This window comes from Dama dama, chromosome 9 (genome assembly GCF_033118175.1).
Source record: "Dama dama isolate Ldn47 chromosome 9, ASM3311817v1, whole genome shotgun sequence".
NCBI lineage: Eukaryota > Metazoa > Chordata > Mammalia > Artiodactyla > Cervidae > Dama > Dama dama.
This window is the reverse complement of record NC_083689.1, coordinates 15,346,467-15,365,071: the sequence shown is the minus strand read 5'-3', so window position 1 is coordinate 15,365,071 and position 18,605 is coordinate 15,346,467. Positions and strand designations below refer to the sequence as shown.

At 53.5% G+C, this 18,605-nt stretch overlaps 1 protein-coding gene across 2 annotated transcripts; it reads left to right on the top strand.

Annotated features, from left to right (window-relative positions):
• Window positions 1–5: 5 nt before the first annotated feature.
• Window positions 6–18,216, top strand: CC2D1A (coiled-coil and C2 domain containing 1A). 2 transcript variants are annotated; one of them, XM_061150123.1, is made up of 29 exons: window positions 6–296; window positions 1,647–1,782; window positions 3,443–3,558; window positions 3,651–3,716; window positions 3,979–4,113; window positions 4,210–4,444; window positions 8,785–8,909; window positions 9,354–9,426; window positions 9,609–9,680; window positions 9,773–9,903; window positions 9,983–10,055; window positions 11,317–11,450; window positions 11,816–11,927; window positions 12,010–12,182; window positions 12,909–13,031; window positions 13,115–13,173; window positions 13,266–13,382; window positions 14,754–14,827; window positions 14,904–14,962; window positions 15,084–15,135; window positions 15,243–15,342; window positions 15,428–15,518; window positions 16,194–16,331; window positions 16,427–16,488; window positions 17,057–17,120; window positions 17,211–17,337; window positions 17,419–17,495; window positions 17,569–17,616; window positions 17,697–18,216. In XM_061150123.1, exons 1-29 carry the CDS (start codon window positions 237–239, stop codon window positions 17,715–17,717), a joined length of 2,853 nt encoding a protein of 950 aa, XP_061006106.1. In that variant the 5' UTR covers window positions 6–236; the 3' UTR covers window positions 17,718–18,216. The 2 variants fall into 2 exon arrangements, with proteins under 2 accessions (XP_061006106.1, XP_061006105.1); XM_061150122.1 differs by having other exon boundaries at window positions 16,424–16,488.
• The last annotated feature ends 389 nt before the right edge of the window (window positions 18,217–18,605 follow it).

Here is an 18,605-nt window from a genome sequence, read left to right as displayed (position 1 = left end):
TTTCTCTGTTGTGGGCCCGGCAAGTCCAGTGGCTGCGCTCCGGTGCCGCGGCGCCCGAGGGCCGAGGCGGAAGTGGGGCAGCCACCTGGGGGCCGAGGGCGTGGGGTCGGCGGTCTCGGGGCGCCGACAAGGGGCGTGGGACTCAGGAAGGGCGCGTGCGCGGCCATAGGCCCCGGGGGAGGAGGCAGGGCAAGGCCAGGCCAGGGGTCCAGTGGTCCGAGTAGCCAGCCAGGAAGATGCACAAGAGGAAGGGACCCCCGGGACCCCCGGGCCGAGGCGCCGCCACCGCCCGCCAGGTGAGTCTGTATCCCATGGCCCCGCCGAGGTATCCCATCCCACCCTTGTCATACGTTCAAGGGAGGGCCCCACCCCCCAAGGGAACCTGCTCTCCAGTCCCAGGTGATCCCGCGTCCCCGCCCCCTAGGTTAGGTTCGACCCCCACCGTAAGGCCTGTTGGCCCGGGCTTCCCAGCTCCTGGAGCCCCGCCCAGGGCTCAGGGCCACCTGTTGCAGTAGCAACGCCAGTCGGGGAGGGGAAGGCCTCGAACCTGGGGTAAGAAAAACAGTTATGGCTTTCCTGGACTGAGCATTCGTAACCCTCGCATCAGCTTGGCCAGGTCATACTTTTTTATCCCCATTGTACTGATGAGGATACTGAGGCCCAGAGAGGCGAAGACACCTGTCCAAGGTCAGAGGGATCAACTGCTTGGCCAGAGCTAAGGGCAAATCCAGACTGCCTGCCATGAGCCCACAGAATTGTGGTTGGGCCCCTTCTCCCTGTCTCATTACCTTTTTCCTAGGCACTGGGAGAGTTTGATTTTTCTCAGCTTTGATGGAAGGAGCTCAGGCCAAAACTTAGTGCCCAGGCATTAGTCTGGCTGACCTGAAGTTCCCTCTGGGCTTCTGCATATTGGATACTTGGCTTCACACCTCTAAGCCTCAGTTTTCTCTTCTGTACAATGGAGGCCTTAAGAGTGCATTTCACAGGATAGTTGTGAAAATTCATTGAGATAGTTTACAGAAAGTGCTAGAACATTGCGCTCAATAAATGGTGTCATCATCATTACTATTAGATGGAGCCATGTATGTATGATTGCCGATACTTGGCCATTTTTGACCCAAAGAAAGGGGGCGTAATTTGTGTACTCAGCCTAATATTGTCACATCATGGTTGGTCATTAGCAAGGATAGGATAGGAAGACAGGTGTGTCACACAGCCAAGACCTCACTTCCAACTTCAGCACTGTCTGTGCTTCCTTTTACTCTTGACACCTCCAGCCTTCCTGCATAGCTCCCTCTGCTGAAGATGCTGGAATGGAAAAACCCAGTTGTGCAGAGTGACTTTGCTTTGGGGAAGGGTGTAGGGCCTTATTTCACCACTGAACTTGGCTAGCAACACATCACAGGTGTGGGCTCAGAGCAGGCAGTTGGATCTCTCTCTACCTGCCCTTTGCCCCATGTTGATCTGTGCCAGAGGAGTGACTTGGCCCATCTTGAGACACCTGTTGTGTCTGGGGCCTGTTCCAGCTGATTGGCTTTCCCCAGGAGCCCTGGGTTCCTCCCCAGCAGGCTCCAGGTCCATCATAGCTGCCTCTAGCTACCTGGGGTGCATCCCATGGTATGACTGAACCCCCATTGTTCCCACAGCTGGGCCTGCTAGTTGACCTCTCCCCAGATGGCCTGATGATCCCTGAAGATGGAGTTAACGATGAGGAACTGGAGGCTGAGTTCTTGGCCTTGGTGGGAGGCCAGCCCCAAGCCTTGGAGAAGCTTAAAGGCAAAGGTGAGACTCTCAGTACACCCCTGAACATTTTCTGAGCTCCTGTTTGGAGCTGGGCACTGAGGCGATGAGAGTATGAAGACAGAGAAGGTCCTTGTCCGCCTGGCAACCTCAGTCTGGGGAAGAGTTAAGCGATTGGCTTTGGCCCCAAAATGAGGATTCAAGTCCCACTTCTGCAACTAACTGGCTGTGTGACTTGCTGAGTTTTAGCAACTCTATGGGGCTCAGTTTCCCTGTCTGTAAAATGGGAATAATGACCAATAATGGATGTGGCATGTCCTCAACCCATGGTTCTATGATCAGGGCTGGGATTGGGGGAGACCTGTGAGCTGGACTGGGATTCCAGGAGGAGGCACCTGCAATGGGGAGGGCCAGGTGAAGAGTGGGGGAGGAGGTGAGTCACAGTTTGTGCACAGGCCCTGGAAGAGGTGGTAGGGGGCAGGGGACTCTGCAGTGGTCAAGTGGGGCTGGAACTTGGGCACACGGAACCTTTACATTGTATAGCTAATGCAGTTGATCCTTGTTAGCTACGGATTCCGAGTTTGTGAATTCATCTATTGGTTTAAATTTATTTGTAACCTCCAAATCAGTTGCTTGGTGCACTTCTGCAGTCATTCACAGACATGCATGGAGCTGCCAAAAGTTTGAGTCACCCAGTGTGCCTGTTCCCTGCCGAGGCGACACTCTGCCTTCTCGTCTCAGCGCATAAATAGTGTCCTTTTCTTGGTCTATGGAATGTCACGCTTTTCTCATGTTTGTGCTTTTTGTTGGTTTTGCGGATCCACGTGGTCCCCAAGCGCAGTGCCAGAGTGCTGTTTCCTGTTCCTTAGCGTGAGAAGACTAGGATGTACCTTGTAGATGAGATGGCTGGATGGCATCACCGACTCGATGGACATGGGTTTTGGTGGACTCTGGGAGTTGGTGACGGACAGGGAGGCCTGGCGTGCTGCGATTCATGGGGTCTCAAAGAGTCTGACATGGCTGAGCGACTGAACTGAACTGTAAATGAGCTTCATTCAGGCATTAGTTATAGTACTGTTGGCCTCAAGTTCCATGTTAGTGAATCAACAATATATATTAACGAAGGTGTCTTTAAGTAGAAACACACATAAAACAAGGATATATATTGCCTGTTTGACAACGATGTTGTGCCCAGAGGCTCATGGGAACCTATTGCTGTATTTCCTTCAGGGCCAGGTGGTTCATTATTCACTAATTCCAGCTTTATAGAACATGGGTGCCGTGAATAATAAGAGTTACATGAACAACAAAACACTGACAGGGTGCTGTTCTAAGGGCTGCATTTACCTTTAGGCCCTGCAGTCTATGGTGGGGGAGAGACTGTTATTGCCCCCATCTAACAGATGGGAAGACTAAGGCCTAGGGAGGTGAAGCGACTTGCCCAGGGTCCCAGAGTGAGAAAGTTGCAGATCTGGGGTTCCAACTCAGGCTTGTCAAGGGAGAGATGAGGCCAGGGGGATCGACAGGGAGTAGGATCATGCCTGCTGGCCCAAGGACAGTGGGGTGCCATGGAAGAGCCAGGAGAGGAAGACATACTGCCCATTGCCTGCTCCCCTAATTTTCATGGCCATGGGTGAATGGGACAGGAGGCTGGGGACTCGTGAAGGATCCTGGTTCAACTGGGGCCTCCCCTTCCCTCCAGGTCCCCTGCCCATGGAAGCCATTGAGAAGATGGCCAGCTTATGCATGAGAGACCCGGATGAGGATGAAGAGGAGGGAACAGATGAGGAGGACGTGGAAGCTGATGATGACCTGCTGGTGAGTGCCCGGGGCGGAGTAGGAGACCTCCCTCCCATTGTTGTCCATCCAGTAGGCCCTCACGACTGGCCCCCGGCCGTGTGTCCCTGCAGGCGGAACTGAATGAGGTCCTTGGGGAGGAACAGAAGGCTTCAGAGTCCCACCCTCCTGTGGCCCAGGTATACCCCTGACAACACTGGTCCATGCAGCCCAGGGTTCAAGGCCTCCCTCCTCCCCTCTCAACCACGGAACCTCGCACAGGTAGTGGGGTGCCTCTGATCCCCAGTTCTCCACCCTGGGAGATGGGCAATGATTTCTGCCCCTTCGGGGTTACAGGGGGCAACACACCTGGTATACAGTAGGTACTCAACCCAGGAGGCTGTCAGGGTGGACCTGAGAGAGGGGTCACCACCCATACCGTGCACCTGGCCCCTCCCGCAGCCAAAGGCCACAACGCCCAGCCCAGGGCTGGAGGCCACCTTGCAGGAGAGGCTGGCCCTCTACCAGACCGCGATCGAAAGCGCTAGGCAAGCTGGAGACAGTGCCAAGATGCGGCGCTACGACCGGGGGCTTAAGGTGAGTGGGCAGACAAGAGGGTAACCAGGTCCTCACCACTGCCTCTGGCACCCAGCTCCAGGCTCCTCCCAAACCCACGTTCACACCTTCTCCCAGACACTTGAAAACCTGCTGGCCTCGGTCCGGAAAGGCAAAGCCATCGATGAAGGGGACATCCCACCACCTGTGGCTGTGGGGAAGGGTCCAGTGGCCACGCCCAGCCACACACCTGCACCCATCCCGCCGGCCCCTCTGAACCCGCTGGCCCCAGATCCCCGGGTCATCATGGAGAGTCCTCCTTCCACTGCTCCATCATCATCCCTGGTCTCCGCTAAACCCCAGCCGCCCCCAGGTAGGCCACAGGCAGGGCTGGCTGATGTGGGTTGATGAGGGGGTGGTATTCATTTAGTGGCTGGCTCTTTGGTGGGGGAGGGTACCGTGCCTGCACTGATTTTTATTTTATTTTATTTTTTATGCACTGATTTTTAGATATTTTTAACACCTTTCTCTGCCAAGATCCCACTTTCCAAGGGGAACACAGGCTCACAAGAGAAGTTTTCTGTCTGTGGTAGCTATAAAATATATTTAACAAAACATTTGCCGTTTAACTATTTTTCAACATGCAATTGAGTGATAGTTATCACTTTCATGATATTGTGCAACCACCACCTCTATCAATTTCCAAAACTTTTTCATCTCCCCTATGCAGCACTAACTCCCCATTCTCCCTGGCCCAGTCCCTAGGAACCTCTGTTCTACTGGATTTGCCTCTTATAGATATTTCACGTAAATAGAATCATCCACTATTTGTCTTCCTGTGTCTGGCTTCCTTCAGTTAACAAAATGTTGCAGCATGTGTCAGAACTCCATTCCTTTTTAGAACTGAACAACATTATGGTTTTTTGGTTTGGTTTTGGTTTGGGTGTGCCATGTGGCTTGCAGGATCTTAGTTTCCCGACCAGAGACTGAACGCAGGTCCCAGCAGTGAAAGTGCAAAGTCCTAACCACTGGACCACCAGGGAATTCCCCTTAGAGTTTTTTTCTTTTTTAAAGATTTGTTTATTTTTATTTTATTTATTTATGGCTGTGTTGGGTCTTCATTGCTGCTTCAGGCTTTCTCTAGTTGCAACGAGGGTTACTCTTCTTGTGGTGCACAGACCTCTTATTGTGGTGGCTTCTTTTGTTGCAGAGCATGGGCTCTGAGTGCAAGGCTCAGTAGTTGCACCTCGAGGACTCTAGAACACAAGCTCCATAGTTGTGGCTCACAGGCATAGTTGCTCCATGGCAAGTGGGATCTTCCCAAGACCAGGGATCGACCCCATATCTCCTGCACTGGCAGGCAGATTCTTAACCACTGGACAACCAGGGAAGGCCCCCACCCATAGAGTACTAAGTGAACAGTTCCCAAGCCCTCAGCTTGTCCATCGTTCCTGAAACTCACTTGCTGGAGAACACACCTCCCAAGAAGTTTTCCTTCCCCTAACCTCCCCTTCCACCACCTTAAGAAAAGAAAATGGGGCAAACCAAAGGAGATACTCCAGTGCTCGCTTCGGCAGCACATATATAAAGGAGATACTCCAAATGCTGGCCTGAGGTTCAGAAAGTGAACCCCTAGTCGCTGAGTGCTTCAGCCAAGCTGGTTTCTAAGCTTTTGTTTTTAGTAAAGCTCAAGGATGACCATTGGAAGTTGTGACCTGAGATTCTCAGCTGAAATCACCAACAGTTTTTCATAATGGGATTTCTTTGTATATAGCTGCGCAGGGACCCTGAGAATCACGTGACATCTGTAAGACTGTCTCTTCCCATCTATTTGACTGATGTGAAGCAGGTTTCTTTGCACGTTAAAAACAAAAAAGGAAAGTAGGGAAAGAATGAACAAGGAAACAGGAGCTAAGTGCTAGGGGGTGGACCCGGCCCCCACCTTGTCAACAAGCGCTGCCTTGCCAATATAGTTTTACTCTTAGTATATCAAAATTATCTATCAAAAAAGCTCGATACAGTTAAGATTGGCTCAGTTTTGTGCAAAAAATAATTCCAACAGTAATTCTGCCCCAAAATAAAAAAATTTTTAATACTGAGAGGGACTTGCCATGGCAGGAGATAAAGCCAATGAAATGTCAGGGTGTTACAGGACTTCCCTGGCGGTCCAGTGGTTAAGACTTTGCCTTCCAATGCAGCGGGAGCAGGTTCAATCTCAGCTGTGGGAGCTAAGCTCCCACATGCCTCGGGACCAGAAAACTAAGACATAAAACAGAAGCAATATTGTGACAAATTCAATAAAGACTTTAAAAATGGTCCACATTGAGAAATGTCAAGATATTGGGCAGGGGGAGATAAATTAGGAGCTTGGGATTAACAGATACACCTTACTATATATTAAATAGTTCCAGAAAAACCAAGGATCTACTGTCTAGCCCAGGGAACTTATGCTATACAGTAGATAAATACATTATAGGTTATTACAAAGTAATAACCTATAATGGAAAAAATCTGAGAAAGAACATTTACTTATGTATATAAATAAATGAATCAGGTTTCTATACACCTGAAATTAACACAACATTGTAAATTAATTATACCTCAATTAAAAAAAATGTCAAGTTGTTTTGCTTCAAATTGGACACCTTCTCAGGCAAGTCCACCAAAACAAAGCAGTGAGTCCAGTTATCAGTCTGAAAAAGTACAACAGGTACTTGGTACTGTTTTCCAGGTGTTTCTAGGATGTATATCTGGGTGGTGGGTGGTGTATCTATTGTATTTTATTTTTTATCCCAACAATTGTACTTACTGATTTCAATTTAAGAATACTTCTCCTAAGAACATATTAGGCATATTATTTGAAGCTGTATCTAATATAGTGTTTAAAAAGCCATTTAATCCTGTTTCCCAACTTTGCTGATACACTGCAGAAAGGTACATTTAAATGTACAATGAGGTGTTAAAAAAAGACTCGAGTACCCAAATGCATCATGTTAGGATACAATTCTGCCAGAAACGTGTATGTAAATAAGGGAAGATCTGAAGTTCCCAATTGCTCAATGTGAACCCTGGCATATATTTAAAAAGTAGGACTTCACGGTCCTGTGGTTGGAAATCCGTTTGCCAATGCAGAGGACACATGTTCGATCCCTGGTCAATCCCAGAATATTCCATGTGTCCAGTTTGTATTGACAGATAAAGCACACCTGGTTTTCTTCAGCTTTGCTTTATTGCAATTCACAGATTATTGTGATTTTTTTTTTACAAATCAGTTTGTGATAACTGTAGTTTGAGCCAGTCTGTTGGCGCCATTTTTCCAACAACGTTTGCTCACTTTGCTCACTTTGTGTCTCTCTGTCACATTTTGGCAATTCTCAAAGTGTTTCAAGGTTTTTCATTATTATTATATTTGTCATGGGGATCTGTAATCAGTGATTTTTGGTGTCACTGCTACGGTTTGCTGCAGGCTCAGGTGGTAGTTAGCATTTTTTAACAATAAATTTTTTTAAATTTAATGAGTTATTTATCTTTGGCTGCACTGGGCCTTCGTTGCCGCACATGGGCTTTCTCTAGTTGCGGTGAGCAGGTTTCTCCTTGGAGTGGCGACTCTCGTTGCAGAGCATGGGCTCTAGGGTGTTCAGGCACAGTAGTTGCAGTGCATGGGCTTAGTTACCCTGTGGAACAATAAAATTTTCTTGTATTAAAGTATGTACATTGTTTTTTTAGTCATAATGCTATTGCATATTTCATAGACTGCAATATAGTGTAGTAACTTTTATATGTACTGGGACACCAAAAAAACCTGAGTGACTCACTTTATTACAACAATTGCTTTATTGAGGTGATCTGGAACCAAACCTATACTGTCTAAGAGGTATACCTGTAAATGGATTAAACAAATGTGGTCCGTCCATATAATGGAATATTATTCACCCTGAAAAGGGAAGGAAATTCTGACACACGCTACAGCACGGATGAACCCTGAAGACATTACGCTGCGTGAAATAAGCCAGTCACAAAGGGACAAATACTGTATGATTTCACTTATGGGGGCCCCTGGGGAGTCAAGTTCCCAGAGACAAAAAGTAGACCAGTGGGTGTCAGGGGCTGGGGGAGGGGGATGGGGAGTTAGTGTTTAATGAGGACAGAGTTCCAGTTGGGAAAGATGAGAGAGTGCTGGAGTTGGATGTTGGTGATGGTTGTAAAACAACGTGAATGTCCTTAATGCCACTGAACTGTATACTTATAAAGGGCTAAGATGGTAAATTTTATATTGTGTGTATTTTACCACAATCTGAAAAAATGAAAAGGGAAATATTGGTGAGTTTCAAATCACCATGGTAGTTAGGATACATTTGATTTAAAAGAGCCTGCCCATTTGATTTAGTGTGATGATTTTCTTTATCAAATGTCAGTATTTGAAGACACTAGGAACAACAGCCATTGCCACTTTCTCAACTCAAAATGAGAAGTTTTAGATGTCAACTTAAAAACGTGTAAGAGTACAGAAAGTTTTCCAGAATTTTCTTGGGGACAAAATAGCATAGGCTCTAGAGACTGACAGTCATAGGGTTGAGTCCTCACTATGCCTTCTTCAGGCTGTGTGATTCAGGGAAACAGCATCCCCTCTCAGCCTCAATTCTCAAGTCTCTAAGGTGGGCCTTTGTTGTGAGAATTAAGTAGAAATAGCTTGTGTGCCATTCCCTCTCCCAGGTCCTTGCAGCCCTGGCCCCCTGGCCCAGTTGCAGAGCCGCCAGCGTGAGTACAAGCTGGCTGCCCTCCACGCCAAGCAGCAGGGAGACACCGCCACTGCCGCCAAACACTTCCGTGTGGCCAAGGTGCGTCCAGAGGGGTCAGGGTTGGAGGTAGAGGACAGGATGCTTCTGACATTGTGTGATAGCAAAGAACAGGGGCTCTGAAGTCAGACAGACCCAGATTTGAATCCCAGTCACTCCGTGACTATAGTTTGCTGCGCCTCCTGAAGCCTCAGTTTACCCTCTCTGTGAAATGGGCATAAATGTCTGGAGGAGGCTTGAGCAAGATACCGCAGAGGGACTTCCCTGGTGGTCCAGAGACTGACCACCAGATCAGTCTGCACTTCCACTGCAAGGGGAGTAGGTTCAATCCCTGGTCACAGAACAGCCAAAAATAAACATTTTAAAAAGATGCTGCAAAGGAAGGGACAGAGTGAGGAGTCATCTGCCTTGTGGCAGGTCGTGGAGGCTCCCCGTGGGGTCCTAGCTCCCAGCTGCAGCCTCGTCCCCTGATCTTCCTTCTCCCAGAGCTTTGATGCTGTCTTGGAGGCCCTGAGCCGGGGGGAGCCTGTGGACCTGTCGCGCCTGCCCCCTCCACCTGGTGAGGACCCCACCCTGCCCATCCTCCAGGACTGCTGGAGGTCTCCAGGACATTCTTGCTGATGCTGCCGCCCCTTCGGTCAGGGGGTCCCCGGGGACCCCAGCGTCAGGCCAGACTAACCTGGTCGGGGGAAGGGCGGCCACAAGTAAGCCCCCCACTGGACTGGACCTCTCTACCCCTAGACCAGCTGCCCCAGGGCCCACCGTCACCACCTGTGCAGTCTCCAGCTCCTGCTGTGGTGCCCTCCACGCCAGGTACGCTCCTGGGACCCTGTGGGGTGGGCCGGCTGGAGCAAGACAGTCTTCCCTCACCAGGGCCCTTAACTCTACCCTCTGGTCTGGCCCAGAGGCTCCTCCACCCCCGAAGACCCTCCTGGAGGCACTAGAGCAGCGGATGGAGCGGTACCATGTGGCTGCGGCTCAAGCCAAGACCAAGGGGGACCAGCGGAAGGCTCGCATGCATGAGCGCATCGTCAAGGTGCATGGAGACCCAAGTAGGCGGGTGGCCACCCCTAGAGACCTTGTCCAGGAAGCCCTGACACCTGTGTTTCCTGCAGCAATACCAAGACGCCATTCGAGCCCACAAGGCTGGCCGGGCGGTGGACGTGGCGGAGCTGCCCGTGCCTCCAGGTAGGCCCTGCCCCCAGCCCCACCCCACCAACCTCTGAGCCTTTACAGGTGCTGTTCCCTCCAGCTCTCCAGTCACAGGGAGCTGACGGCTGCACCTTCAGAAATTCTGCAAGCTTCTTAGACAACGGTACCTTAAAATCATTTACCATGGGAATGTTTACACCACAGAAATTGGCGAACACTAAAAATTAGGAGGTTTTATCTGAAGAGTCTGTTCACCAGCCCACCACTGTCTGGTCATTTATTTATTTTAAAACATTATATATTTATTTTTGGCTGTGCTGGGTGTTTGTTGTTGCATAGGCTTTTCTCTAGTTGCAGCGAGCAGGGGCTACTCTCCAGTTGTGGTACACAGGCCTCATTACCGTCGCTTCTCCTGTTGCAGAGCACAGGCTCTAAGGCATGTGGGCTTCAGTAGTTGCGGCTTGAGCTCTAGAACTCAGGCTCAGACATTGTGGCATTGGGGCTTAGTTTCTTCACAGCATGTGGGATCTTCCCGGATCAGGGATCAAACCCATGTCTCTTGCTTTGGCAGACGGATTCTTTACCACTGAATCACTAGGGAAGGCCCTGGTCATTTCTTCTTTGACTCACTCCTTCCTGGTCATCAGCTCTCAGTTTTACAGATAGCTCCCCAGCTTCCCGTCACCCCCGCCGGTGGGTTGGAGGTGTCTTCTGGGATCTCAGAGCTGCCTGTGTGTCCACCATGAGAGCAAGTACAGCTCTGCCTGTTGGTCCCCCAGGAGTCCCTCCAGGCCCAGGGCCACCTCTTACGCCCAGCACACCGCCTCACATGGTGCTTGCTTGTTGGAGTCTGATCATGGCCCGGCCAGGGTCAGGCAAGAGGAGCTGAGAGCAAAAAGGGAGGTTAGGATTGTCGGACATCTCCACGAAACCAGCAGCAGCTCCTTTCTTGCATTCAGAGTAGATTCAGGGCAGGGACTTCCCTGGCAGTCCTGTTCTCTGGCTTCGCGCTTCCTCTGCAGGGGGCGTGGGTTCGATCTCTGGTTGGGGAAGTAAGATCCCACATGCCTCACAGTGCAGCCCATCCCACCTCTCCACAAATAAAAGAAAGAACTGAGAAAACGCAAAGTATTGTGTTGGCCAAAAAGTTTGTTCAGGGTTTAAAAACCAGAACAGACTTTTTGGCCAACCCACATAGATTCAAAGGCCTGAGGCTCCTTAGCAGGGGAAGCACCTGTGTCTCAATCATTATAGTGTGGGCCTCACCCTCCTGACTGGGTCCCAACTGGCCACCTAGGCTTTCCCCCGATCCAGGGCCTGGAGGCCACCGAGCCCACCCAGCAGAGCCTGGTGGGGGTCCTGGAGACCGCCATGAAGCTGGCCAACCAGGACGAAGGCCCTGAGGATGAAGAGGACGAGGAGCCTAAGAAGGTGTGAGGGGCCAGGGCCTCGGGGTGAGGCAGGGGAGTGGCCTGGCAGCAAAGCAAAGCCCCAGCAGTCCTGGCCTTGAGCCAGGAAGAACCGGCTGCACATCGGGGCCTGCAACTTCCTGGCCATGAGGCCACGGGCAAGTCATCTTGCCCTCTGAACTTCAGGCTCCTCTGTACAGCGAGCACAGTCCTAATCCCTACCTCCTGGGGCTGCTGCCAAGGTTTAGTGTGAACAGTTTTGTGTTCAGTGCTGAGGAAATAGACACTGAGATGGTCAGTGTTGTCGCTGTCAGGCCTCAACCCTGTGGGCAGCAGACTCATCACAGGTGCTGGGAAAGCTCTGACTTGCTCTCCATCCCTCTGCAGCTCAGCAGCCCTGCAGCCCCCACAGCCCAGCCCAAAGCCCCACCTTCAAAGGCACCCCCGTCAGGATCTGCCCCCATAGCCAAAGCAGCCCCCAAAGGCACATCCACCAGAGGTAGGTACGCCGCTCCCCACCTGGGCAGCCGATTGCCTGGCTGTGGGTGGGGCGGCACCTGCAGACGCCCCTGTACCCACAGCCCAGCAGCAGCTGGCCTTCCTGGAGGGCCGCAAGAAGCAGCTCCTGCAGGCTGCGCTGCGAGCCAAGCAGAAGAACGACGTGGAGGGCGCCAAGATGCACCTGCGCCAGGCCAAGGGGCTGGAGCCCATGCTGGAGGCCTCACGCAACGGGCTGCCTGTGGACATCACCAAGGTGAACCCTCTAGGCCTTCTGGACCTTCCCAGGCCCTCACCCTTCGGACTTCTGCCACTTAGCAGTCGCATGACTTGGAATGTATTTATCAGGGTCCAGGTTAAACTGCTGTAACAAACCCCTCTCCCCCGCCCAAGACAGTGGTTAAAATAAGACAGACATTTATGTTTCCTGTATGTGACACCCAGGGCATTATGGTCTCTAAAAGAAACCTCTAAAAAAGCCCTCCAGGGCCCAGGTTCTTTCCATCTTGCTACTCTGTGACACCCTAGGAGGTCATTCTTGTCCACGTGGTCAAAGTGGATTGACCTTTGACCAGATAAGCAGATGCCTTATCTGCATCATGACTATGGGCCGTGATGTGGAGTTGCCATCACTTCTACTTTCCTCCCATTGGCCAGAACTGAGTCATGTGGCCACACTTAGCTGCAGGGGAGGCTGGGACATGTAGTCTCTTGCTGGGCTGCTGTGTGTCCAGCCAGAACTCCATTACTAGGGAAGAGGGGTTGGAGATCAGGGTAACAAATTGTGCCATGTGAAACAGACCATCCACTTCTGTTTGAGGATTACTTTTCTCCTTGGGAAAGAAGAAAGAACAGGGCCTGCGGGTGAAGCTGTAGTCAGGGAAGGCCTCTTGAAGGAGGCGTGATGTTTCTGCCGAGCCCTGGGTGGGTCTGCTCACGGCTGTCCAGCAGGCCCCTCCCTCACAAGCCCCGTCCTCCCCAGGTGCCGCCCGCCCCCGTCAACAAGGATGACTTTGCCCTGGTCCAGCGTCCCGGCCCAGGTCTGTCTCAGGAGTCTGCCCGACGCTACGCCGAACTCACCAAGCTCATAAGGCAGCAGCACGAGGTGAAGGGGACTTCCCTGCCCAGGTCATCACCAGTCACACGGCCCCGCTCCAACCCTCCCCTCACTATCTTCTGCTCCCCCAGATGTGCCTGAACCACTCTAACCAGTTCACTCAGCTAGGCAACATCGCTGAAACCAGCAAGTAAGAAGCCCAGCCCCCATGCCCCACTGACTCCTGCACCCCGCAGCCTGCCCCTGGGACCAGGGACCTGAGCAGGGCCCTCTCGCTGGCAGATTTGAGAAGCTGGCAGAGGACTGTAAGCGGAGCATGGAGATTCTGAAGCAGGCCTTTGCCCGGGGTCTCCCCACGCCCACTGCTCGCTTTGAGCAGAGAACCTTCAGCGTCATCAAGTAAGGCCCCCTATACCCTGCCACTGACCCTTTGGAGAGGGGTTCACACTCCCCAGAAGCTAGCAGAGGACTTCCTTCTGGAGGAGCGTTTGGGTGGTTTGGTGGGAGCAGAGCATGTGCAAGGGTCCTGAGGCAAACATGCCATGTGAGTAAAGGATGGCAGTCAAGTGTTGACAGTGACACGTTTGGAAATGGGGACAGTCTAGTGAATGCAGAGCTGGGCCTCATCCCAAAGTCCTGGGCAAGCTCACGGAGTGGTGAGGTGGGTCCTGCTCCTGTTACATCATCTCACACTCCAGGGAGTTGGGGTCATTTTTCCCACTTTTACACAAGGTTAGGGGTGGCCACTGGGGTAACCTAACGTCACCACTTAGGATAATCTGCACCCCTTACCCTGGCTCCCCCACATCTGCACAGCCTGGCTCCCTGTCATCCCCTCATCTCCTCCCACTCACCCCACTTCTCTCACCCCCTGCTACACAGACTTCTTTTTGGTCAGTCAGACACATCAGCTGTGTTCCCACTCAGGACCTTTGCACCAGCTGTCTCCTCTGCTTAGACCCTCTTATGCAGATTACCATGTAGCAGTCTCTTTCTTTTTTAAAAGTTTTTTTAGCTCCACTGCATGGCCTGCAGGATCCTAATTCCATGACCAGGGATCAAACCCATGCCCCCTGCAGTAGAAACTCAAAGTCTTAACCACTGGACTGTTAGGGAAGTCCCTGTAGCCACCTCTTCTTGACATTCAGGGTCACCTATGATGTTACTTCTCCTGAGAAGCCCTCCTTGATGGCTGTGTCTGGAGCAGCACCTCCCAAGCACACTCCACTCTCTCCAGTGTTTTAATCCTCTGCAGAGTTGTTTTTGTTTTGTTTATATATTCAGGGGTCATCTGTTCACTTAGCTAATCAGGGCTCCCTGAACACAGGTGTGGTCTGCCTCATTTACCTCTGTATTTTCAGCAGTGAGGACACTGGCTGACATATAGTAGATGCTCAAAAAACCTTGTCAGAGAAAGAGAAGGTCCCACAGCAGCTAGGGCACTTGGTGAATTCTAGAAGATTCCAGAAACTTCTAGAAGGTTCCAGAAATCTTATGCAAGGAAAGCAGTCCCACAAAGGTGAGGCCACTGACTGGTGCAGAGCTGGTCCCAAATAAATATGTGCAGACTGATGAAAGGACTAAACAGGTAGCCAGTGGCAGACCTTGATAGAGAATTGTAGTCTGTCTGGTTCTAAAACTCAAGCCTGAAAAAAAAAAAAAACCTCAAGCCTGGAACCTGAGACACCCTCACGAGACTGGGGGGTGGGCCGAGAAGGTGGGCAGGACGGTGGCACTGAGATGTCTGTCTCCTGCCCTCCCTCCCGGAAGGATCTTCCCTGACCTCAGCAGCAACGACATGCTCCTGTTCATCGTGAAGGGCATCAGCTTGCCCACACCGCCAGGTGAGGGGGCACCAGGCAAGGGGCAGGGCTGTGGGGTCCACCTGTCTGCCCAACTCTGACCCTTGTCTTCCCGCAGGGCTGTCTCCTGGTGACCTGGATGTCTTTGTTCGGTTCGACTTCCCCTATCCCAACGTGGTACATGGGGAGCTGAGGGGGGATGGGCTCCAGCCCCCTCAGGCCTGGAGGATGTGGGGCCGGCAGGGGTTCAAGGGCAGGCCCCAGCCCCTGAGCTTTTTCACCTCCTGTCTGGTCACAGGAAGAAGCTCAGAAAGACAAGACCAGCGTGATCAAAAACACAGACTCCCCTGGTGAGCCCTGGCAGGAAGCAGTCCCCCACCTCCCCTCCCCACAGAAAGCCCATGAGACCATAACCTGACCCCACCCGCCCCTCCTCTCTCCCTCTTTCCCCCGGCAGAGTTCAAGGAGCAGTTCAAGCTCTGCATCAACCGCAGCCACCGTGGCTTCCGAAGGGCCATCCAGACCAAAGGCATCAAGTTCGAAGTGGTCCACAAGGGGTGAGCTGGGGCCACAGGTGCTGTCTGGGCTCCAGAGGAGGGGGAGCTGCCCAGGAGCAACCATCCTGTCCCCTCTCACACACAGGGGGCTCTTTAAGACCGACCGGGTCCTGGGCACAGCCCAGCTGAAACTGGATGCCCTGGAGACAGCATGCGAGGTCCGAGAGGTCCTTGAGGTGAGAGATGGACATTGGTCTGAACACTTGGGTATAGCCGTGCCGCTCACGAACTTCAACCAGATGCTCCCTGCCCTGAGCCTCCCGAAGGTCCTCTCTGCTGGCACAGCCCCTCCCCAGAAATACCAGGCTTCCCCACTACCCAGCCCTAAGTACCCTCTGCACCCTGCTCCATTAAGAGCAGCTGGTGTCTCAGCCATACCCGGGGGCTCATATTTTGGAAATTTCTCTGGTTGTCCTGGAGCCCAGCCCTGAGCCTCTAGCCACTTCCTGCTGCTGCTTTTTTTATTTTAATTTACTTATTTATTTATTTTGGCTGTGCTGGGTCTTCGTTGCCGCGCAGGCTTCCCTCTAGTTGTGGCACACGGGGGCCACTCTCTAGTTGTGGTATGCAGGTTTCCCGTTGCGGTAGCTGCTTTTGTTGTGTGCACGGGCTCTAGGGCACACAGGCTTCAGTGGTTTAGGTGCGTGGGCTCAGTAGTTGCAGCTCCCGGGCTCTAGAGCACAGGCTCTATAGCTGTGGCACACGGGCTTAGTTGCTGAGCAGCATGTGGGATCTTCCCGCACCAGGGATCGAACCCATGTCTCCTGCATTGGCAGGCGGATTCTTTACCACTGAGCCACCAGGGAAGCCCCACTGCATGCTTCTTAACAGCCTCCCCTCACTCCCATCAGGTCCTGGATGGTCGCAGGCCCACAGGGGGGCGGCTGGAGGTGATGGTTCGGATTCGTGAGCCACTGACGGCCCAGCAGTTGGAGACCACGACAGAGAGGTGGCTGGTCATCGACCCCGTGCCAGCATCCATGCCCACAGTGAGACCCCTGCCCATCAGCAGCCCTGGGGGGGACGGGGGGGCTTGGTTCAAGGTGGCCGAGACTCACAAGACTGATTCTGTCCTCTGAAGCAGGTTGCTGGGCCCAAAGGGAAGGCTCCTCCCATACCTGCTCCTACAAGGGAGGCAGGGAACAGGTAGGTGACTGGGCCCAGCTGTGCTGGAGAGAATGCCCTTCTTATCTCAGCCTCTCCTGGACAACTTATCATCAGGCACAAATTAGAGCATGTCTCTCCCCTGCTTCAAAACCTTTCCTGGCCCCTCTTCTGGAGCATCTAGTTTAAACTCCTCAGCTTGATCTTTAAGACCTTTTGTGATCAGACCATTGTCAATAATCCAGCCTTTTTTCCCCCCACTTCTTCCGGTTGGTTCATGGCTACATTTAGTTTTCACGAGCCTCTTGGCTACTCTGTGTTACAATACCCTGAGCACCCCTATGGCCACACTTGCTCCTTGCTCCTCTGCCCAGCTCTGACTCCTTTGATTCCCAGCTTGGCCATCACCTCCTCCAGGAAGCCCTCCCTGACACCTGGCATCACAGTAGCCTGGGTGTACACCCATTGTCCCTGTCTGGTTGTGGATTCAGCAACACAGGGGGGAGCCTGGCTTGTCTCCCACTGTCCCCCGGGGCCCAGTGTGTTTGTTGAGTTAACAGGGTTGCGGGTGGGAGTTCCTGCAGCCCCTCACCCCTCGCCAACCCCATAGATCAGCACGGCCCCTGCATAGCCTCAGCGTGCTGGCCTTCGACCAAGAGCGTCTGGAGCGGAAGGTGGGTACCGCCCTGCGAGGCTCAGTGGGGCAGGACTGGGGGTCCGCAGGTCCCTCACAGCTCCCTCTGCATCCTCTCCTCCCACCCCAGATCCTGGCCCTCAGGCAGGCGCGGCGGCCAGTGCCCCCCGAGGTGGCACAGCAGTACCAGGACATCATGCAGCGCAGCCAGTGGCAGCGGGCACAGCTGGAGCAGGGAGGCCCGGGCATGCGGCGGGGTAGGAGCTCAGGGACGGGTGTGGGCGGAGGGGTGGAGGCCACGGGCCCCATCCTGATGTCCCCCCACCTCCATCCCTCAGAGTACATGGCCCAGCTGGAGCGCCAGCTACAGTTCTACACGGAGGCCGCCCGGCGTCTGGGCAATGACGGCAGCAGGGTGAGCCGGGCGGGCGTGGGGGCAGGGCCGGGGCCACCAGGGGCTGCCCGCTGACTCCTTCTTCACCCCCTAGGAGGCCGCCAAGGAGGCGCTGTATAGACGGAACCTGGTCGAGAGTGAGGTGAGCAGCTTGGGCATTGAGAGTGGGTGGGCGAATGTGGTCGTGTCCCCCACCCTGACCCGGGCCACTTCTCCCCGCAGCTGCAGCGGCTCCGCCGGTGAGGGGCAGCGGGACAGGCAGCCCCCGGAGAGCTGGGAGCCGGCCTGCAGCCCCGATAGTGCCACAACCTCGGACCAGACAAGCAGACAATCAGTGGACAGTCAACTCTGGCCGGACACACCCCCCACTGGGCCCACCTGGCCCCGCTGGAGCCTCCCCAGCAGGGGGCATCGGCAGGGTCTGCTAGCCTGTGTGTGCCCCTCGCCCAGGCCCAGCTGGGTGGGCCCCGGAAAGTCCGTTTGCACAGCCCAGGGGTGCACAGACCCTTGCCAGCCTCCACAGCGGGAGGGTGGCTGGGACCAAGCCCCCAGGGCCCTTGCAAGCACTTTACTTCCTGTCCCTCCCCAGCCTTAACCCTGATGTCCACCCACACCCCAAAGAAACCGCTGAGGCCAGCCAGGGTCAGCCAGGCTCCCCAGAGGGTTGCCCTGGCCCAGCTGGGCCCCCAGGGCTGACACATGGAATAAACAGCCAGGGCCACACCCGGCTCACTCTGTCCTGCCCTTGTTTCTTGTTCCTGCCCCCAGTGCCTGGACTGGGTCTCCCCCACTGCCCCACCCCAGGGGGCTGATGAAGAGGTGCCTGCGAGAGGAGCAGGCTGGCAGGGAGTGTGCCCATGAAGGACATGGTCTATGCGCACACTTTGCAGGGATATGTGTGAAGGCCCGTGTGTGTGTCCTTGGGGTCTGTAGTGCACCTGAGGGCATCTGTGTGTGTCTCTCCAGCTGGTGGCCTTGGGTATATCTGGGTTTACACACAAGGTCAGGTCCTACATGGTGGTGCCTGGTGACCCACGTGCATCTCAGGGCCTTGCAAGGCAGCCCTGCCGCTCGTGGGCCCCAGGACCTACACTAGACTGCCGGACCCACTTAGCATCCCAGAGCTTCAAC